The sequence below is a fragment of the Podarcis pityusensis genome, assembly GCF_964106645.2.
Source record: "Podarcis pityusensis genome assembly, chromosome: Z".
Classification (NCBI taxonomy): Eukaryota; Metazoa; Chordata; class Lepidosauria; order Squamata; family Lacertidae; genus Podarcis; species Podarcis pityusensis.
The window spans coordinates 7,305,873-7,328,834 of record NC_138044.1 but is presented as its reverse complement, the minus strand read 5'-3'; the positions used below and the strand labels follow the sequence as shown (position 1 = coordinate 7,328,834).

At 44.3% G+C, this 22,962-nt stretch overlaps 1 protein-coding gene and 1 long non-coding RNA gene across 7 annotated transcripts in view; one reads left to right on the top strand and one right to left on the bottom strand.

The window, feature by feature from the left end:
- ASTN2 (astrotactin 2) overlaps positions 1–22,962 on the bottom strand; it is a 704,920-nt gene that overhangs the window by 223,043 nt on the left and 458,915 nt on the right. For 4 of the 6 annotated variants that reach the window (XM_080990791.1, XM_080990792.1, XM_080990793.1 and 1 more), the window contains 2 exons: positions 17,373–17,539; positions 14,204–14,392 (listed from right to left, as the gene is read on the bottom strand). In XM_080990791.1, coding sequence (XP_080846917.1) covers positions 14,204–14,392; positions 17,373–17,539 — 356 coding nt within the window. Of the gene's footprint in view, positions 1–1,933; positions 1,953–11,484; positions 11,584–14,203; positions 14,393–17,372; positions 17,540–22,962 lie in introns of those variants that run through there. The other 2 variants (XM_080990795.1, XM_080990797.1) reach the window with 2 other exon arrangements.
- Positions 11,006–13,380, top strand: LOC308468670. The gene is made up of 2 exons (XR_013981800.1): positions 11,006–11,109; positions 12,580–13,380. It is a non-coding gene; the product is annotated as an uncharacterized lncRNA (long non-coding RNA).

Genomic DNA, 22,962 nt, shown 5'->3' with positions numbered 1-22,962 from the left:
GCAAGCTATGGGAAGCTGTTTCTTTCCAGTTTTCTTAGGAAGTAAGAACACTTGGTAAGGGACGCGGGTGGTGCTGTGGGTTAAACCACAGAGCCTAGGACTTGCCGATCAGTAGGTCAGCGGTTCGAATCCCCGTGACGGGGTGAGCTCCCGTTGCTCGGTTCCTGCTTCTGCCAACCTAGCAGTTCAAAAGCACGTCAAAGTGCAAGTAGATAAATAGGTACCACTCTGGCGGGAAGGTAAACGGCGTTTCCATGCGCTGCTCTGGTTTGCTAGAAGTGGCTTAGTCATGCTGGCCACATGACTTGGAAGCTGTAAGCCGGCACCCTCGGACAATAAAGCGAAATGAGCGCCGCAACCCCAGAGTCGGCCACGACTGGACCTAATGGTCAGGGGTCCCTTTACTTAAGAACACTTGGCAGGAACTACATGGCATGGAGGCAGGGAAACCCCCCAGCTCTAATAGTTATGTTCTACTTCCGGTCTTGGAGGTCATTTGCCTCTGGATTCCAGCTGATATGAATCACAGGTAGGGAGAATGTTGTTGCACTCCTTTTTGTGGGGTTCCCAGAGGCATCTGGTTGCTCACTGTGAGAACAAAGTGCTGGACTAGATGGACCATTGGCCCAGTGTTCTTACTCCACTGTCACAGAAGCTCTTTGCCAATGCTGTTGGGTTCAATCTGGCAGTGTTGGGGAACCTGTCATCCTCCAAATGTTGTGTAGCTGCAGCTCTTGTTACCCTCTTTTCGCTGGCTAGCCCCCACGTTTTCCCACCCTCCCTCCCTTTAGGTAGGTCTCTGACTTTGCTATGGACTTCAGTCTGTCGCCACATTGGGCATGGTAGGAATTTTTCCCAATTGGCAATTTACAGCCATTTGGTTTTTCGCCTACCTCGTAGCAACTCGTCACAACTCTTCGGCATTGGCGGTAGGCATTGGTAAGAAGGGGTTAAGAGGATGTGTGGGGGGAGGAACGCCATCACCTCCCCCCAGTGAGCGAAGGGTGGTCTGTTAAAGGACTCCGGGGGGCATGGCCCTGTCCGAAGCCTATGGAGGTGTGGGCCAAAGGCACGCCCCCAAGCAGTGACCCGGGGGAGCTCCTAGTCGACGTGCCTCGGCGGGAGACTCCCCCGATATAGTGTTAACCCTTCCCTGTGTCTCCAGCAAATGGGCTGGAGCCGGATAGTCGTTAGGACCAATGCCTAAGCCAATGCCTCTCATTCCTGAATTCAATAAAGTTGTGGCCTAATTCGCCCATTTAACCTTAAACTATGGTGTCTTGTGTCTTTATTTATCCTGGTGGGGGGCGGGAACTCGCCACACAACTGGGACCTAACCACTTCACCCCTGACGGCTCATCCATACTTTCGCTTGTCTTATGCATAGAAAGTATAGGTCCAAGCAGTTTCCCCCTTGCCCTGCTTCTTTCCCAGGGAAAATCTGCTCTTTAGCTCAAAATCAGAGCAAACATCAATCTTGCTCAATCTCTGCTGGAAGAGCGTTCCATAACACAGAACCTGTGGCAGTAAATGCTTGACTTCTGATTGAGATCAATCAGGTCTCTGTAACATTTTTTTGTGGGCAGGGGGGCAGGACTCAGGCAGTCCCTAAGGTATCCTGGACAAAAGTTGTTCAGGGCTCTGTGTATCAACAAAAAAGCCTTGAACATCGCCTGCTAGCATATCAACTGACAGAGTATATGTTAGCAGACATGTCGCCCCACCAGCAGTCTAGCCACTGCATTCTGCCCCACTGGAGTTTCCAGACCAGTCCACAAGGTCATATAGGTATTCCACCCTTCTGTATTAAAATATACTTGGGGCTGCTTACATATTAACAATAATATAACAATATATGACAGCATATGAACAGCAGCAGCAGCACTTTAAAAGCAGAGAACATTAAAAGCAGCCAGTTTTTGGAAAATAGTACCTGGAATATGTCTTGAATTTACTAAAGGCACAGTTTTGCCTTGTTCAGAACCACTATTCCATCTACTAGTTTACATTTCACACCCTTCACTGAAGATCTAAATAGCAAAACCAGACAAAGAGAATACAGACAATGACAAAATATGCTACGTAATGTTGCCCAATCTGTACTTATTCAAAGCCTAGCATTTGGCAGGGGGACAGGTGGGAGGAGCCATACGTTAAACTAATATCAGACCCTTTCGGGTTCCCTCCTTATATTGTTTGCAGAGTTGGGCACAGTCAAAACGGATGAAAGCCCCAAAGATCTGCAGCTAATACACTGCCTTCTTACCACCTTAACCAATGCTGCGGAGGGTATGTGCAGCCTTGCAGAAACAAGTAAGGTGTTTACCCACTTGTGTTGCAACAAGGCTTCCCTGACCTTGGGGAGCTCATCTGCATGCAGAGAAATGCAAAGGCCAAATTATCTAAAAGAGACGTTGGCACGGGCAAGAAGAGTCGGCTTGTTCAAAATGGATCTTGAGGAACTAATGCTGTTCTCGGATGGCAGGAGAGCTTTTTTTTCGCACACTGCTTTGAATTTCCCTGCGTGAGCCTGCATATCAAGTGGGAGCCGACGGAGCCAGCCAATTGCCATGAGAGTACCGCTCCCCCGCTTAAACTGCAAAAGGCTCAGTTTTTCTCTCTAGCCAGCACGTCCCTCAGTCCAATCCTTCGGCACAGCATGTGTTGTGGAGGTATTAGCCCGGGTTCAAAAACTATCATTACCCTCCAACCAATATGTCCGAGGCTTTAGAGTGCTGAACAGGTAATAGAATTGCGCGTGCACACATACAAAAACCCATAATAAAAGGGAATGAAATAGAAGCCAGCCCCGGGGAAGCAGATCTATCTATTATGCCAAGCTGAAGGGTAAGAGGTAAACAAGCTATTCAAGGTACCGAGAAATGTGGTGCTCTTCAGGGCAGGAATAATAAACAGACCAATTATTCTTTTTACATTTAGGTACTGCAAAGGACCCCTCTTTTTAAAATCAATGAAATTAATTTAATGTTGTTACATGCTTTACATTTAATATTCCCCAAGAGCTATTCAAAATGTGCTCAAAGATCTAAAGGGTCTTCCTTCATCCTGAAATCAGAATCACAGGCTTTTGTTTGACAGGGTTGGTCAATAAACCAGAGATACAAGACCTTTCCTGGAAATACATAACTAAGAGGTAAAGAGAAAGGCCAAAATATTACCAAGCTAAATAATCCCACCTGACCCTTAATTGAAGGAAATTTCCTTACACCAAGTCAGAGAATTAGTTCATCTAGCTTCATACTGTCTGCACAGACTGGCAGCAGCTCTCCAATGTTTAAAACAGGGCATGTTTAAAACAAGCCCTACTTGGGGATGCCGGGAGTTGAACCCGGGATCTTCTGCATGCAAAGGCGATGCTCTGTCATTCAGCAATGGTTTCCCCCCATAATGCTTCTACTTTTTTTGCTCATAAGATTTTATTAAGGTTTTTTTGTAATACATTAAGATAAACAAAACAAATCTAGACAAAAACAAAGAAAATGTAGAGTCCTCTCTCAAAGGTAGATCTTAATCCTTTGATTAAGATCAAAGAAGGGGGTGGACCCTCCCAGCTCTCACCTGGGAGCTTCCCTTTCTTCTCCCAGCCTCCTCCTTATTATTTATTGTTTGTAAGCTGCTTTGTGATTAATTTGAATGAAAAGTGGCATAGAAATATAATCAATCAATCAATTTCTGTCACTGGATAATAATTGTGGGAGTGGGATACTGATCTCATGGTCAGACCACAGCTGAAATACTGTGCCTGGTTCTGGGCGTCACAATTTAAGAAAGATATTGACAAGCTGGAACATGTGCAGAGGAGGACAACCAAGATGTTTAAGGGTCTGGAAACCAAGCCTTATGAGGAACAATTGAGGGAGCTTGGTATGTTGTTGTTTGTTGTTGTTTGTTGTTGTTGTTGTTGTTGTTGTTGTTGTTGTTGTTGTTGTTGTATCCCACCCATCTGGCTGGGTTTCCCCCAGGCACTCTGGTCGGCGTACAGCAAATATAAAAAGGTAGTAAAATGTCAAACATTAAAAACTTCTGGATACAGGGCTGCCTTCAGATGTCTTCTAAAAGTTGATTTGTGGTTGTTGTTTTTTGCCAATTATTTTTATTGATTTTCCAAATTATTACAAATCAAACCAAATTAATTCAGTTTATTACAATTTCTTTAATAAAAAAAATGGTTTCCCACTCTCGTTATAGGATATGTCCAACATGTATCCTCACTGCTGTGTCAATTCTCATTTAGTCTCTAGATGACATCACTTCATATTTGCCAATAGTACTGGATTCATTCAGTTGTCCCTTTACAGCCCTGCAAACAGCTCAATTAAACCTTCGTGTATATAATCCAAATAGCATGTGTATTTTTTCCCCATTGAACTCCTTTTCCTACTCAAATCCTCTTGCTCACTGTTCCAGTTGTAGATCTTTCCCTGGTTGAGTGTCTGTTTTGTATGTGTGTTCATTCAAGGATGCATAGCATTCCAATGATAACACAGCCACACAGCAATCCGTCTGACTGCAGCCAAACATGCAGAGCAAATCTTCCAGACCTTTTCTCTGAGCCATTGGATCCTACCCTGTTATGCCTTCCTCTCCAATGCCGGTTGTAACACAAGTCTCTCTCAAATTCTGCCTCTCCTCGGCTCCATAGCAGTTAAGCTGTGGGTTATTTTTTCACTGCATTCCTTCTCTCACAACGCCCCATCTGGAGATGGTCATAAATATCACCCATTCACTCCTCAATCAAGGGGGATAAAGTGTTGACGTATAAAGCTGTGTTGACGTACAAAGCCGTATTGAATTCCTTGTAAAACATAAATCAAATGTATTCCCCTCCTTCTCATCCAAGACAAAACGTACAAACAACTACACATGCCTCTTTCCATTGTTCAGGGGAGGGCAGAGGGAAAGGAAACCATATCCAATAATCATAAGAAAACATCAAACACCCTGCCTTCTTCTTTCCCCATTCAAGCCTGTTGCAGGAATTTTTCAAAGCTTTAAAATATCATTCAAATACTTTCAAAAGTATCAGTTCTTTCAGCAACTGATTAATCGCAGCCTGTTTGCATATCCTGCTTCAGAAATGCCTCATGATTCATCCAATTAGCTGAATTAAGGAGGAACATTTCCACAAATCATGCTGGGAAATGGAGGCTCATTCCTTGGCAGGGGCTTGCTCCCAGGTTACTCCTGTTCTGCCTCCCAAAGTAGCAGACATGGGTTCACATGGCGCTGTGGGTGCCACAGTCTTTCTAGTAACCCTGGAAAGTTTCGGGAGGATTTATGCCTCATTTCCTCCCTCCCCACTGCCTGAACTTCTTCACAGCTCCTGGAGAGGTGGCAGAGAATGTCCACCATTAAATGTGGGGGTGGCCAGAAACCCTAAAGTTGTGTAGTTCTTTATCTTCTTGAAATCTGATGGGTGGGCATTCCCCAGGGAGGGCGCCACTGCCAAGAAGGCCTTCTCCCTGGTTCCCTGTAACTTCTCACAGTGAGGGAACAGCCAGAAGACCCTCAGAGGGGGACCTCAGTGTCTGGGCTGAGCGATGGGGGTGGAAACGCTCCTTCAGGTATACTGGACTGAGACCATTTAGCTTGGAAAAGAGGAGACTGAGAGAAGATATGACAGCCATCTCCAATATTTCAAGGGCTGTCACAAGGAAGACAGAGAAAGCTTGTTTTCTCCTGCTCTGGAGGTAGGACATGAACCAATGGCTTCAGGTTACAAGAAAGGAGATTCCAACTAAACATCAGGAAGAACTTTCTAACAATAAGAGCTGTTTGACAGAGGAATGGTCTCACTTGAGAAGTTATGGACTCTCCTTCCTTGCATTTTTTAAAGCAGAGGTTGGATGGCCATCTGTCATGGATGTTTTGGTTAGTTTCCTGCATGGCAGGGGGTTGGACATAGAATCATAGGGTTGGAAGGGACCCTGAGGATCCTCTAGTCCAACCCCCTGCAATACAGGAATATGCAGCTGCCCATACAGGGATTGAACCTGCAACCTCGGCATCATCAGCACCATAACCAACTGAGCTATCCAAGCTAACCTGTTAGTCACTGTGAGAATGAAATGCTAGATATATCAGGAGTGGGGAACTGCAGGGAACCGCGAGAAAGCAAAGAACATCAGTTGCTCTATCCTATTTTGCCTCTGTCACTGCCCATCACTGGCATATGGTCTCCACATGGATGGACCTTGGTAATATGGCATCCTGTGTGAGGCCGGAATTAGATGCTCCTCACCAGAGCTGCCTTCCCAAAGATGGGTAAGGGAGGTGCTGGGTTTTGGGAAGGAGGTCTTCCGTCTCCTTCTCAAAGCTGGGCAAGCACTAAGTAGGCTTTGGGCAGCAGGCGGGCACACTCTAGGACCCTGCTACAGCTCTCATGCCTCCATCCCAAAGCCCAGTGCCTCTGGCTCAGAGCTCTGTGCAGGTCCTTGTCAGGAGTAAGCATGGACCAATGGTACCAAATAGTATGGGAAACAGCCCTACTAGAAAAAATAACTAATAAACTGAAACTGACACAGGGACAAACAGAAGAAGACGCCTTCACCCCGGTATGGCTCCCCTTTATCACATACACAGCCCAACAAGACAATGACAATAATCCACCAACAGCATACAAATCAATATGGCTAACCTGATCCAAAACACCCACCCACCTCACTCACACACGAAAACAAAGATCACCACAGCCAATCACACCCTAGGCCAACCCCAACCTCTCTCACCACCAAAGGAACACAAGTAACGCTGACACCAATCTCTACATACATTAAGCATAATAGAAACATCGCCACCCGACCCCACCCCCTTCCATCTTCCCTCCCCCCACTCCCCCTTTCTTTCTTTCTTTCTTTCTTTCTTTTTCTTCTTCTCCCCCTAATGCCTCAACAAATGAAATGGATTTGTAAAAATGTTATATGGAAAAAAAATACGAGGCATTACACTTACTTCTGTAAAACAAGAAAATCCTTAATAAAAATATTAGGGGGAAAAAGAGCTCTGTGCAGGGCAACCAGCCAAGATGCCCTAAATCAGCCTGTCTCTGGAAGGTTTTCCATACAGAAAGGTGGCCCCCATTGTCTTGTTGTTGTTGTTGTTGTTGTTGTTGTTGTTAATGTATAGAGGTGCCTTTGGTCTGATTGAGCAGGGCTCTTCTTTATGTTCTTAAAGGGCAATAAGGTGAGGTAGGGATGTATAGCCCAAGGTTTCATTTTCAAATTCTTAAGAGCAGGTTCAGTTTGGGCCATGTGAATAATCCATAACTGAGTGGCAAACCAGAAGAAAGAAAGTAGGTGATAAGGAAGGGTGGGGTCTGGGGAAAGGATGTCGGGGGAGGGGGGAAACGACACTGCTTGCCAGCTCTTGGTTGCAGGAATTGCTCTCTAGCTGTCATGCATGACCCATAATCATCATGGAGTTTTATTGAGAAGCAACAGTGAGGGAGATGCCAAGTGACAGCTTTAAAATTAACTTGCCAAAACTTCCCATCAATATTATGACAATTCCTCCCTCGTCGGTTCAGTGACCCAACATGAAGCATGACAACATTAACATAACTTTGCTGAAACAAAAGCCTGCCATTCTGGAACTGAATAGTCAGGGTTACTATATAAAGACACCCTCCTCCTCCCTGGAAGAAGGGGGGGGGGGAGGTGAACTGAATTTTCGTGAATTTTGACTCACATGCTTAAATTGTTTGTGTTTAATCAGCACAGGGCTGGACTTTTGTCAAATAAAAAAGCAAACAACATGAAAAGGAAATTGAAAATTGTCCAGTGTTGTTTTCATATTAAATACATCTCAGAGAGAGCTATGGAAAAGCTGCTTCATCCCCCGCCCCCAACCACCAAGAAAGGAGATTTTGACTAAGCCTTAGGAAGAACTTCCTGGCAGTAAGAGCTGTTTGACAGTGGAACATAAGGCCTCCTAATGTGGTGGACTCTCTACTGAAGGTTTTTTAAACAGAGGTTGGCCTCCATACGTTGTTGGACTACAACTCCCATCACCCCCATGCATAATGCCAGCAGGGGCTGATGGGAGCTGGATTCCAACAACATATGGAGCTCCCCCACCCCCCAGACCTAGAGGTTATGATGAAGTAGTATATAAATTCTATCATTATCATCATCATTATAGTGTACAGTGGTACCTCGGGTTAAGAACTTAATTCGTTCTGGAGGTCCGTTCTTAACCTGAAACTGTTCTTAACCTGAGCTACCACTTTAGCTAATGGGGCCTCCCACTGCCACTGTGCCACCAGAGCACCATTTTTGTTCTCATCCTGAAGCAAAGTTCTTAACCCGAGGTATTATTTCTGGGTTAGCTGAGTCTGTAACCTGAAGTGTCTGTAACCCAAGGTACCACTGTAGACAATACTGAGTTAGATGGACCAATGGTCTGACTTGGTGTGAATTAACTACGCAACAGTATTCCTAGGTACTACCTGATAAAGGTGCTCAGGGTAGATTCCTGCAGTACCAGCTGTTGCTTCCCTGCCATGCCATCTTGCACAGTGGGTTGTGATTATTCTATTTATTATGGAAACTGAAGCTACTAAGGCACAGGAAGCGGGCTGACTCATCCATGTAGCTAAAGGGATCCAAGGAGCTGTAAATCCCTTTAAAAGATGCAGCCCCCCTGTTCCACTTTGTTGAAAAAGGCTTTTAATCCCCGGCATTAGGGCAGCTTCCTGCTACGTTTCACTTGCATCAAATTAAGGGCTGCTCAAACAGCTGGTGTCCTTAATGCTCAGAGAGGTTCTTGAATATCTTAACCGGGATCTTTGGCACAAACAAGATAAAAAAAAACAGAAACAAAAACAAAAAACCTAAGAAGCAAAGCATTCCCAATCACAGGGAGATACGTAAACAGCTTATGTATCCTGCACAGAGTGCTTTATAACCCATATGCCATTTATCTTAAATGCAGTCTTGGGTGGAAGGCTGTATTTATTTCTCTTCTTCCATTGGGAAACTGAGGGAAGAGAAAACAAGAATTGAGTAACAAAGCTCGAACAAATAGCAGGGGAAGAAAAAAGTCTCCAGAGTTGGGGCTTTAACTGCAGATAAAATATAACTGTGTGGAGAGTGTCCATCTTTGCCCACAGAGTGTATGTAGAGGGGAAAGCCCTCCTCCTCTAGAGGACACGCAGAAGTATGGAGGTTCCCTTGCTGAAGTTGTAGAACAGGAGTAGAAAACCGATGAACTCAGCTACATTGACAAAGAAAAAAACGCTTTATATGTGCTGTATGGGATGCAAGTGGCGCTGTGGGTTAAACCACAGAGCCTAGGACTTGCCGATCAGAAGATCGGCGGTTCGAATCCCCGTGACGGGGTGAGCTCCCGTTGCTTGGTCCCTGCTCCTGCCAACCTAGCAGTTCGAAAGCACCTCAAAGTGCAAGTAGATAAATAGGTACCGCTCCGGCGGGAAGGTAAACGGCGTTTCCGTGCTCTGCTCTGGTTTGCCAGAAGTGGCTTAGTCATGCTGGCCACATCACCTGGAAAAACTGTCTGCGGACAAACGTCGGCTCCCTTGGATAATAAAGTGAGATGAGCGCTGCAACCCCAGAGTGGGATATGACTGGACCTAATGGTCAGGGGTCCCTTTACCTTTATGTGCTGTATATGCATTATAACACTGTGACACCAGATGGTGCTGTGGAGTTCCATTTTTGCCAACTCAATTTCTTATACAGTGGTACCTCGGGTTAAGAACTTAATTTGTTCAGGAGGTCCGTTCTTAACCTGAAACTGTTCTTAACCTGAAGCACCACTTTAGCTAATGGGGCCTCCTGCTGCCACCGCACCGCCACTGCATGATTTCTGTTCCCATCCTGAGGCAAGGTTCTTAACCCGAGGTACTACTTCTGGGTTAGCAGAGTCTGTAACCTGAAGCGTCTGTAAGCTGAGGTACCACTGTACAAAGTTTACAATGTGTTTAACTGAAACACTTCTTTAATGTGTCTGGATCCAGCCCATGACTCTTCAAGTTGTTGCTGAACTAGAAGTTCCATCACCCCTGACCACTGGCCACGCTGGCTGGAGTTGATTTCAGAGGTTGTGTTGCAAAAGATAGGAAAAATAATTTTTTCAGGGATTTCCCTGTTGTTTACCAACATGTTATTTTTTTGGCTAATGGAGGGAAGTCCACTGCTTACTCCTCTGGACTGGGGGAAAATGTGATGTCAGAAATACTAAATATGGTGTCCAATTGCAAAGCAGAATAGTATGACGAGCTGTTACTTGGTTTACTTTTATTCATGACAGATACACATGAAATTTGTCAGAACGTTACAATTTCTGCCCCAGGACCCATCAGCAAAAATGTAATGTCAAAAAAATGGTCTGGACCACAGCTCTATATCAATAAGCTGTGAAACTGTTGTGAGCCACAACAAAATATTTTATAGACATGAAAAATCAATATTTAAACTCACACAGCTGTGAAACTCACTGGGTAGCCTTGGACAGGTCACTAGCTCTCAGGCCAACCCATCTCACAGGGTTGTTGGGAAGTACTTCTAAGCTGCCAGAAAGAAAGGCACTGGATTTCTAAGAATTTCAGCTTGCATTTCAGATTTCTAAATATTGTGGTTACAGGAAAGCTGAACAAGAATAGGTGACATTAAATAATTCCTTCCTCTATTACTCACCCCCATCCTTTCTCTCCTGAGCTGCCCCTTTCCTCTGGAACTCCCTGCCACTGCCTTGTGACACCTGTTGTGGCAGAAAACCTGAACCCACAACTGAAGCACACACAATAAAACTTTATGAAAGAATGCAACCATTTTAAAGCAATGAGGGAAGAACACAAAACTTCAACACAACAATTTAAGCACCATAATGCAGCAGTCGCTACAGAATAGTAGGTGGTGAGGTGGTAGCATGGGATGAAAGCATTCAAAATGCTAGGTAAAGGGTTAATGCTTACAAAGGCTATGGAACTGAGGCAGTTATGTCCATTGGCACAGCAGTGGCAGTTATTAAGAGTCCTTTGTGTGAGAGCAACAGGTATTTTCTGTTGTGCTGCTGTCTGCCTCAGAGATAGTCAGCCTGCAACACTATTTGTCTCAGAGACAAGCCTATGTAAGATGTATCAGGAATGTAAATGACACCTGTCTTGTATATTTAATCTAACAAGTGCAAGTACACTGAGTAAAAGTTATATGTGGACAAGATGGTTGGACAATGTTCTTGAAACTACCAACATGAATTTGACGAAACTGCGGGAGGCAGTGGAAAACAGGAGTGCCAGGCATGCTCTGGTCCATGGGGTCACGAAGAGTAGGACAAGACTAACTACTAAACAACAACAAAATTTAAACTTTAAATGGAGAATGTCTTGCATAGTTTTTATAGGAGGGAAAAGGGAACTAATTAAAGGGTCAAACAACTTGGGATCTCTCCTGTATAACTCTGTAAATGGGAACTAAAGTAATTCCCACAGGTAGCACCACTCACCTCGCGCTGGTGGAACCAATCCAGTGCTTCTGCTGGTGTGCTTGTACCATGCCAAACTCACCATCGCCTTTCCCCCTCACCTTTTCACCCTGATAAGCAGCAGTGAGCAGTAACACTGTGACACCAGATGGTGCTGTGGAGTTCCATTTTTGCCAACTCAATTTCTTATACAGTGGTACCTCTGGTTAAGAACTTAATTCGTTCTGGAGGTCCGTTCTTAACCTGAAACTGTTCTTAACCTGAGCTACCACTTTAGCTAATGGGGCCTCCCACTGCTGCCATGCCACCACTGCACTGCTCAATGTCAGGTCAAAAGCACCGCCCCATCCTACCATCCTCTGATGAGTAGATTGAATGTACAGCTAACTAAGGAACTCAAGCTACACAGATGTGTATATAGTAAACCTGCAACTTATGCAGGGGTTTAAGTTCCTGGGATCGTGCCTAAAGCTAAAACTGCATATAGTCAAAACACATTGGGTTCAGTGGTGGGTGGGATTGCCAGTTATCTTTCCCAGACACCCACCTCTTTCTGCTATCATCTATCTATCATCTATCTATCTATCTATCTATCTATCTATCTATCTATCTATCTTTCTATCTATCATCTATCATCTATCTAATCTATCTATCTCAAGTGCCTAAAGCTGAATGCACACAGGTTAAATGTGCATAGTTTTTGGGCTTACTGTACAAGCTCTGTCAAACAATTCACATATTGTGAACTCCAACAATCTGCATCTTTCCTTCCTTAGAATTGTCTGAGCAGTGTTTGAGTCCTTGATCTCGAATTTCCAAAACAACTTTCCTCTTCCCTCATTTTTTTTTGTCTGGGTTAGCTTGAGAACCTGCAGGTGCCCATTTTCTATAGTTAAAATTATTACTATGGAGTGATATAGTTACTCTACAGAGCCATGATGTTGATTTTTTAAATTATTATCATCATCATCATCATCATCAACAACAACAACAAATCTGTCCTTTTTCATGGACTACATTCTCTCCCACCCTGACACACACATATTAATTCACAGCCTTCATATTAATTATATTCCACCCGCATTCCATGACTGGTTTTCTTTTTCTGTCTTACAGATTTAACATTGAAGGGATTTCTCCCTAATTATCCTCTGTGGGATTCAGAAATCCAGGCAGCGCCCCTGGCAGCCTCACAAGAACAAGTCATTGCATACTATGACATGAATAGCCTTAAGATTTGCATCATCATCAACCTTTCTCAAGTGAAGAGGACGGTGGAGTATGGGTTGCTTAATCAGCATTGGACTTAGAGGGAATCTAAAAGCGCCATCTGTTGTTGATGCAGCAGGCTCTTATCGCCTGTGATTCCAGCTTAGCAGTAAGATACCAGAATGAAACTGAGTACTTTCAACCATAAAGAAAAGGGAGTAATAACAACAGGAAAGTTTTTAATGTTGGATATTTTGTTGGGTTTTTAATATTTTGTTGTGAGCTGCCCGAAATGGCTGCAGCAACCCAGTTAGATGGGCAGAATATTATTATTATTATTATTATTATTATTATTATTATTATTATACTCTCATGTGCTTAATGGATAGGGTTTAGATTAGAGGCCTGAGGCCTCACTTCCTATTTTAATGACTCCACAAAAGGAAGCACCTGGCTTTTAGACTGAGGAGACTGGGCTTTTCCCTACAATAAAATCAGCTGCTCCAAACCCAGTTTGAATTTAAAAGAACAGAGGGAAAGTGGAACGGAAGCCAGATCATTCTTTAGGTGCAAGATGCTCAGTGCATGCCATTTAATCAACATCCTCTTTTTACAATCAGATGTGAACTTTAAACTTCAAAAAAGAAAACATTACATATATGTATCCTTCCTCAAAGGAACTTAGAAAGGTATAAAAGAGCTTTGCAGTCTTCCATCCCCTAGGTCAATTTATTTGGTCTAAGCTTAGAACTGAGAACTCTGCACTGCTGTACTCATACTAAGAGTTATAGCATATGATATCTAGAGCAGAATCTGGAATCTCAGCAGAAACTTGAGAGTGTATTAAAGTATTCAGCCAAAAAATGGATAAATATAAGACAATTTAGTTGTTGTAATTGTGCGGGATTAACTGAGGTTCTGAGGAACTGTATGTATACAGAGTCACCCCCTTCTTCAGTAGATAAAGCTGGGGATTCCAGGGGGGCAGTGCTCAGAACCAGCCCCAGAAGCACCTAAACCACTAAAAGAATTTCCGTAAGAAGAGTCCATGAAGCCAGTACACTCTGGTTCATGGACATCATGTTTGGCTTCTTTTGACTCACTGGGTTCTGTATCATAAACTGCAGAGCAAAGGGAATTCAGGGTACTTTGCAGAATATGGGAGTTTTCGACTTTTTGACACACACAAACACTCCTGTCCAGATGCATATGCATCTGTCCTGCCAACCTAGCAGTTCAAAAGCACGTCAAAGTGCAAGTAGATAAATAGGTACCGCTCTGGAGGGAAGGTAAACAGCATTTCCATGTGCTGCTCTGGTTTCACCAGAAGTGGCTTAGTCATGCTGGCCACATGACCCGGAAAGACTGTCTGTGGACAAACATCGGCTCCCTTGGCCAGTAAAGCGAGATGAGCACCGCAACCCCAGAGTCGTTCACGACCGGACTTAACTGTCAGGGGTCCTTTACCTTTTTTATATACCCAGCAAATGCACATTGTAGCAAAAGCTGGTTGAGGGCGAACAAGGCATACCTGAAGGTCATCTGGAAGACCTGCCCTTGGTTGACATGCTGGGTCCTGTTGTTGTAGCCATGCAGCATCTCTCCAAAGAGGGTATCATTGAACTTCACATCTGGCTTAAGGCACTTGGGGCCCTCACAGATGTCTGACAGCATGAGACATGATTTGCCATCTGGTGCCAGCCTGTATTCCTCAACACAGCTGAGAACCAAACACAAAAAGATACATCAGATATGCACAAACAGCAAACAACAAAAGTCAGTTCCAGATAAAATCTATCATGTTATTTCTTTTTTGGGGGGTGGGGGTGGCAGGAGTAGGTGAAATGGGCAGGCACAATGGTGCAGGCATAAATATTAAATCTGATGCACCAAAGTGAGGCACCGAAATAAGGAACAGCACAAGGGACCCTGTGTGTGAAAGAGATTAAAAAAGAGAGGAAAGTATATACCAAAGGCTTGGCTAAAACCAGGACTAGCTTGAAGATTGTGGGGAGGGTTTGTCAGCAAAATGCACTTTAGTGGGTCCCTCTTATTTTGGTTCACTTATTTAGAAGACAAAAGCAGTGGCAATGCTCAGATGAGCATCAGAGAGGTGGGAGCTGCCATTTTAATTTTCCCTGCGACAACACTATACTAGGGCAATTTGGAGCTGAGTAGAGCACCGTGGGAGGATGCGGAGAACGTAAAGCTGCCCCCCTGACAGGCATCAGTGGTGGCCCCTGTCAGCATGCTGGAGCCGTAGCAGCTTCCTGAGGGTGCAATAGGCTTACATGAAGTCTGCTTTAACAATATGGACCAGACAGATATTTTACAGTTGCGTAGTGGAAGTCATATGAAAATCCCTGAGTAAGTTAAGTGTACCACATAGCATGTTACAGAATGGGCAGAAAAACCTCACATGTAAAAGTGGACCTAGCCAGAGAAAACCAAACCAAACATTACAGGAATAAAAACCAGTCACTGAATACCAGTAACAAAGACAGTAAGAGTTGCTGTAGCAAAGAGACTGAACTATGAATCATGAAGTTCCTGGTTTGAATCTTGTTTCTGCCATGAAATCACAAGGTGGCCTTAGGCAAGCCACACTTCATAGCCTCAGTTGCCCCATCTTTAATATGAGAAATTATACAATACTGATTTATTTTACAGGGCTGTTCTAAGTAATACAACTAGACAATGCATCTGAAGTACTTGGAACAGTGTTTAATGGGTTAACACTGGTGTTAAATATTCCTACTATGAAGAAAACGAAAATCTGCACAAATTTTTACATTATAATGTTTTGGGGAAAATAAACAAAATTGATATTAGATATGTGCCTATAAATGTTTCTTGGACAAAAGTCATGTGAATTCCCAGCCATGTTTTAAGGCTTTCCTCATGTGCTCCTAAGAATAATTTCAAAAGCCCTTTTGCAAAAGAAACAATTCCTCTGAAGTGGGGCGGGGGTAACTCAGTGCTGCACTGTTGAAGAAATGTCTGCTTGCAGAAACTGCTGCTGGGATTGCTAAGAGTACACCTGTTCTTCATATACCACCATGTGGTGGGGTGGGAGGTTCATCACAGAGCAGATCTTCATGCAAATGAGCTGTCTAGTTTCGGTTCAGCAACATGGGGGGGGGGGACTAGCACCTCCAATGCTCTTTGTGGGGTGCTCCTTGTGAGGTGGTAAGAACTGCATTTGGAAAACCCTGTTCTGGAGCCCAACTAAACCCTCTGGTGTTGTGTGCTTATTTCACAATGTGTTCCTTAACAGAAAAACAGCAAGCAACCAGTCAGCCTTCAGGTATTATTGGACTCCAACTCCCATGGCAATGATCAGGGGTGATGGGAGCTGTAGCCCAGCAATATCTGAAGGGCAAATAGTTTGCCACACTTGTTGTAGAAGAGCCCTCACCAAAGCGATAGCGGGGAGGAAAGGCTTAGCCCAATCTGCCTCATCCCTTGAATCAAACATTTCTCCTAATAATTTGGCATTCTCTTCTCTAACCCCACTTCCAAATTATGTCTCAACTGAAGAAATATTAGTCAGCTGTTTGAGTAGTTAATTGATTCAAACTGCATTCTTCTTTTCATAAGGGGACACAAGTTCTAGAGTGGTGGAATATTGAAAGTGTGCCGATTCTTCTGCTCCTATGCCAATCCACACGGAATCAGAACAGTCTACAATCTTTTCATTGCTGGATTTGAAAACAAAACTTTGATGGGCTGGCTGCTTCACTGGAGCTATCAGCCTTCCCACAGGATGCACATTCCTCTTTACTTTTCAGTGCCGAGAAATAAAGCAATAGACACATGCACGAAAAAGCTAGTTGATGAACTCAAAGCCCCAGGGAGCCATGAAGGGCTGGGACACAGCAAAATCTCGGCTGCCTGAGCACCTGGATGTGTCAGGAATTGACAGATGTTCCTTGGAGTTACATTTCGGAATGTGCTTCTCCACGGCACAAATCCACACCTAACATTCCTTTGAAGGTCAAAGTGGTATTGAGGCAGCAACAGCTGCTGCCACAAGCTAAAGAAACAAAATCTGTGGGGAATTTGGCACTGGAGGGAAAGAGGGATGCAGTGATCACCCCATGTCCCTCTGCTCTGGGGAATGTGGCCAGCTGAAATCCACCAACCCAAAGCTGAGAGAAACCCCCTCCTCTGGATGCTCCTTGCATCCTTTATCTCAGAGGCAAGGCAAGGTGTCCAAGTCCAAAGCCCACAGCAAAGCTAGGGGACAAGCTACATCTTTAAACACAAACCAACTCTGACAGCTGTGCTGACCCCTCTTCCACCAACATGACTTCACAGCAACAATGCATAAAAGGGCTGGGGTGTGCAAAAGTGACAGGCTCCAGATGGAACAAGGCAGCATGACACTGAGAATTTGTGGGTGGTGATAGCGGCCATGTTAACAGTCACTTCCAGACCTCCCTTTAAAGTGACATATCCAAAGTTCATCAGACAACAGCAGTAGCAGCTTCCAGAAATGGTGCATTTTCCCATAAGGTGTCCATCTACCAACTACCTTACTTTGTCTGCTGAATGCACAGTGTTTTGAGTTGGCTTGAGCTTCCATATTACATTTGCTTAGCCAGGCAGGAATGTTCAAAAAGCAAGCATACAGAAGGCTTTGAGACTGCAGTCCATTGAATTTGTACCCACCAACACCTCTTGCCCATGGGACTCACCCGCAGAACATGTGGATGGTGCTGGACATGGGTTCTGATGGGAGAGGGAGGGTCTGCTGAAGACACAGTTGCTCACAGCCACCATTGAAGCCATCTGAGCAGTCAATTCCCTTGGAGTAGTCGTAGCAACCAGTGCCATCCTTCATAGGCCTCAAATCCTCAGGGCACTGCATTGAGAAGGGAAGGATACAGTTAAGGAAGAGGGGAGCATTACTCTCTCCAAGTTGGACACCTTTATACCACTGAGATGCCTACTATTGTAGGAAAGGTGTATAACACAAGGTGTTTGTATTACGCCTTCAGAAGGCAAGGAAGGTTAGGTCCCCAAATGATGCTATCACTTCCAGGAACAGCAATACTTTACAGCTGGTGCTTAGGTCTGTGTGAAGCATCGTCCATCAATAGCACTCATGCTTTAAAAGCCTGCACAAACTAGAAGAACAACAGTCACTTGTGCAAGAGGGCTGCTACTACCAGGAGATGTACTCTGAAGGGAAGAGGTTAAGATGAAAAAGTGTTGTCAATGGGTAACTCACCTGTGCATTAGAACCCAATATGAGTTCTAATGTAATGCTTACAGATTGTCATTATTCCACAGCAGAATTCAATCACATACCGGCAAATTCAGGTTGTACAGTTACACCTTGTTCCCCCAAAATAGCTAACATTTTTGCAGCAAGGACAGTGATGAGAAAATGCACTGGAAAGTGTGAGATAACACTATCTTCATGCAACATTGTCCAACCACCTCAGAAAGAAATCAGGTTAAATGCTCACTAAAATGCCAACACTATCTAACCTCCCTGCAAACAAATCAGGGTGAATGCTCAATAAATAGATTGTCTGGAATGGATTCTAAGTAACAGAAATGAGTTTGAACACCTCTTCTCTCCTAGATTTATTTTCTACCTGAGTTTCTACTATTAATTGCACACACCTATTTAAGAAAGACTTCCTGTCAGGGGTCAATGTGAAAGTCATATTGAAAGGAGAAGATGCAACTCAGCAGTGACTGCTCCCATGGAGGATGGAAAAACGCTGAGAACAATAGAAATGGGCTATACCTGGGTTAGTATCCTTTAGCATGGGGAATGAAAACCTGTGGTCCTCCCAATGTTGCTGAATTCCCAACTCCCATCATCATCCCTGACTATTGGCCAGACTGACTGGGGCTGAATCGAGTTGGAATCCAACAGCATCTGGAGGACCACATGTTCCCCATCCTTACTCTACTCTAAGGGCTCAGCTAGATTGGTAAAGAAAAAACAATTTTTATGTGTTGTATATGCAATATAACACTGCGCCAGCAGATGGAGCTATGGAGTCCTGTTTTCCCTACTGGATTTCCCTGTTTAAATTTACAATATGTTTAACTCAGGCATGGCCAAACTTGGCTTTCCAGCTGCTTTGGGACTACAATTCTTATCATCCCTGACCACTGGTCCTGTTAGCTAGGGATGATGGGAGTTGTAGTTCCAAAACAGCTGGAGGGCCAAGTTTGGCCATGCCTGGTTTAACTGAAAGCTTCTTTGATGTGTCTAGATCCAGCCTATGAGTCATCCTCCTCTCTCTGTTGTGGGTGAGGAGGGGAAAGGAGATTGTTAGCTGCTTTGAGACTCCTTAGGGTAGTGATAAAGCAGGATATCAAATCCAGACAACAACTCTTCTTCTTCTTCTTCTTCTTCTTCTTCTTCTTCTTCTTCTTCTTCTTCTCAGGCAGAGAGAGGGGTTCTTCCATATCTCACAAAAGGATCTGGAGGGCCACATATCCCCCATATCCTCTTGAGTATTTCTGTTGAAAATAGCAAGGAGTAGGCAAGTGTGTGCGTGTGTGCATGCGCGTGTGTGCGCGCATACACACACACACACACACACACACACACACACACATTAATTCAGCTGAGTACCTGGTCTCTTGTCTATTATTAGAGATTCTAAACTACTATCATCGTGCTGAAAATGTGACCCACATTTTAAATTTCTGTTTTGCAGCAAGCTCTGCCTGTCCCAAATAATTAAAGCAGACAACTACCCAGCAACATCAATCCATAGACATCCTTATTAAGCAACACTCCTATTCCACCTGAATTTTCTTTCAACTGAGAGAGAAATAATAATAAGTTAAAAGCAGAAAGCTGACCAGTTATCTGGAGAGCAAGAGAAAGATAATAAACGTAGCCTAATAGAAGTTCCAAATTAAGGATGCATTACAGAATTCCTGAAGATGAGCTAAACAACAGCCAGGCCAGAGATGCATGATGGTTGGCTATAAACTGCCTGTCAAGTGAAGGAAAAGTCATAAAACGGCTACATTTTCTGTGTTGCTTTTTTCAAGGAAGAAAATAAAGGAAAACAAATTGGGAAGGGCTGCAGTTCAGTGACAGAGCATCCATCTTGCAGGTTTAATCCCTGGCAACTTCAGGCAGAGCTGGGGAAGAGTTCCTGCCTGAAACCCTAAGCCTCTGCCAGTCCGTGTACATGATTCTGAGCTAGATGGATCAAAGATTTGACTCAGTTTGACAAGAGTTTCCTATGTTCCTAAAAATACTTCTCTGTGACCACAACCCCCTATATCAAGCATGTCCAACAGGTAGATTGTGATCTACTGGTAGATCACTGTACGTCTGTGGTAGATCACCGGCTCCCCCCAAAGAAGCTCAACAAGTTTGCTCCCCTAAAAAAAGCTCAACAACTTTGTCCTGAACCCCCCAAAAGCGGGTAGATCACTGCCAGTTTTTAACTCTGTGAGTAGATTGCAGTCTCTTGGGAGTTGGCCACCCCTGCCGTATATGAAGGGAACCTTGAGCCCAGGGGCCAAATGCAGCCCTCCAGGCCTTTCCACCTGGCCCTCAGAACTCTCCCCAGGCCACACCCCCTCTCTCTACAAGCAACACCCTGCATTGATTCTGCATGGTGCCCCAAGTGTTTTTGCCTAGCTGGAATGTGTCCCTGAACTCTGATAATACCACTTGAGTGCTTGGATGCAGGTCAGAGAGAGGTGTGCAACTGCATGTCGAAACTATCCTATTATACAAATGTTAAAATTATGTTTGTTGCACCACTCATTTTTGCCTCTGGCTTCACCTGCCACTGGCCTGTGGCCTGTGGCAGGATGCCCAAAAGGGAATGTAGCCCCTCAGGCTGAAAAAGGTCCCCCACCCGTAACATTTGGGGAGGACAGACACAGAAGATCCCATCTCTAATCTGCTGCCTGGACAACTTATTCTTTGGATGCCCATTGGTGGTGCTGCTAAAGGACTGGCCGCCATGTTTTAGAAGCCCCAGACCTAAGGATCTCCAGCCCATTGGTCCATCTGCCCTCCACTTGCTTCCCTGGCTGACAGGAACTCTTCAAGGTCCCAGGCATGTACCCTTCTTGCTAAAAATAAATTAACATTTATTTGGTACATTTACATCCCACTTTTTTCTCTGTTCAAGGTGGTATATGTGGTTTTCCCACTCCTCAACTTATCCTCACCAGAATCCTGTGAGGCAGGCTAGGCTCAGAGGCAGTGACTGGCCCAAGGCCACCCAGTGAGCTTCATGATCCTGGACCCTGGATTTGAACCCTGAACTCCCAAGTCCTAGTCTGACACTCTAAACCACATTGGCTTGCCACTCTCAATACCTTAGCTATGATCCATCTTCCCCAGTGTTGTCTACTGAATGGCAGGTGACCTCTAGTCCAGGAGAGGTGAGCCTGTGGCTCTCCAGATGTTGCTGGCCTCCAACTCCCATCAGTCATAGCCAGTGCAGCTAGTGGTCAGGGATGGTGATGGGAGTTATAGTCTGACATCTGAAAGGTGAAAGTGTATGTATATGTGTAAAGACATCTTTTTATCAAGTACAGTGGTACCTCGGGTTACAAACGATTCGGGTTACAAACACTTTGGGTTACAAACTCCCCAAACCCGGAAGTAGTACCTCGGGTTCAGAACTTTGCCCCAGAATGAGAACAAAAAACATGTGGTGGCGGTGCAGCAACAGCGGGAGGCCCCATTAGTGAAAGCGCACCTCAGGTTAAGAACGGTTTCGGGTTAAGAATGGACCTCTGGAACGAATTAAGTTCATAACCCGAGGTACCACTGTAAAGATGTTTTAAATCAATGAGTATTATTATGTTTTCTAGCCCTTATTTATTTGTTTATATTAAACAGCAATAGCAGACATTATGCACAAAAGGGAAAATGGACAGTATTTATAATTTGAGTAATTGATTTAAAAATTACAGAACAAGTCTGAGTGTATTTTATTGGGAACAGTTAATAAAGCAGCCAAAATTTAGAAATGCAACACAAGCCAGCAGTTTGCTTCCCTGCCTTTCAAAAGCACCTGTTTCTGAGAATTTCTTAATCTTCCTTTCCTGAATGTATTGAATAAAACATGAACTACACTAGGCTTATCAATGATGTTACATTCTACAAGTGAGCTGAGACACCACCAGTTTGTGCCTGTGTGTAAGAGAGAATTAATATCATGCATATTGAAAAGCATCTTAGCTGAGAGTCCTGGAAGACCTGCTTCCTGCCTTGCTGGCCATTTTCCACCTGGCCTAGAAGGGAGGGGCCCTGACTGACTCCAGCTGCAAGAGGTGTTTAACAAACTACTGGGCGGCGGTATTGTTTAGGGGGGTTGGGGGGCTTGTTGCAGTTATTATTTTTTGAATTTTTGTTTTGAATCTTATAATGATTTATGTGGAAATTGTTCAATTTGGTTTTGCACCTTTTTGATGTTTCGTTTATTGTTTATGACTACTTTTAAGGTTTGTATTATGTATTTTTTTCAAGTTGTAGGACACCTTGAGCATGGTTTTGGCTATGGAAAGGCAACATACAAATAAAATGATGTGTCTGTGTCTGTCTGTATTCATATTGGAGTGTGTGTGTGCGTGTGTGCGCACATTCAGATATGAAGCTTACTGAATAGTTACGGGCATCTTGCAGTCTCTCATCCTCAACAGGGAAGAACCATCTTCCTGAGTTTCAGGCTCTTTTGTTTCAGGAAGGTGGTAAGACCTAGATGCTCCACCTTAGCTTGCCTTGAAGGGTTGTTATGAGGAGCAGTGAGACTCCTGAAAGCTTGATAGATGGGTCAAACAGTAGGTGTACGGGATGAATGAAGTGTACTGGATGAGGAGTTTGGAGTTTGGATTTGATATCCCGCTTTATCACTACCCGAAGGAGTCTCAAAGTAGTTAACATTCTCCTTTCCCTTCCTCCCCCACAAAAAACACTCTGTGAGGTGAGTGGGGTTGAGAGACTTCAGAGAAGTGTGACTAGCCCAAGGTCACCCAGCAGCTGCATGTGGAGGAGCGGGGAAGCGAACCCAGTTCACCAGATTACGAGTCCACCGCTCTTAACCACTGCATCACACTGGCTCTCAGTGTGGGCCAGTTCTGAGGAAAGAGGGCCTGTTCTTCTGACTTGATTAATGGAAATATGAGTTTGCACAGATCAGTTTGTCTTATACTCTCCTGCCACTGACCCCTACATGGGACATCTACATCTCCCCTCTGAGATTCTGAGAGACGGAGAGAGAAAGAGCATAAGAGTTGGGTGGTGGAAAAACTCCTGGCAGCAATTCAGGGCCC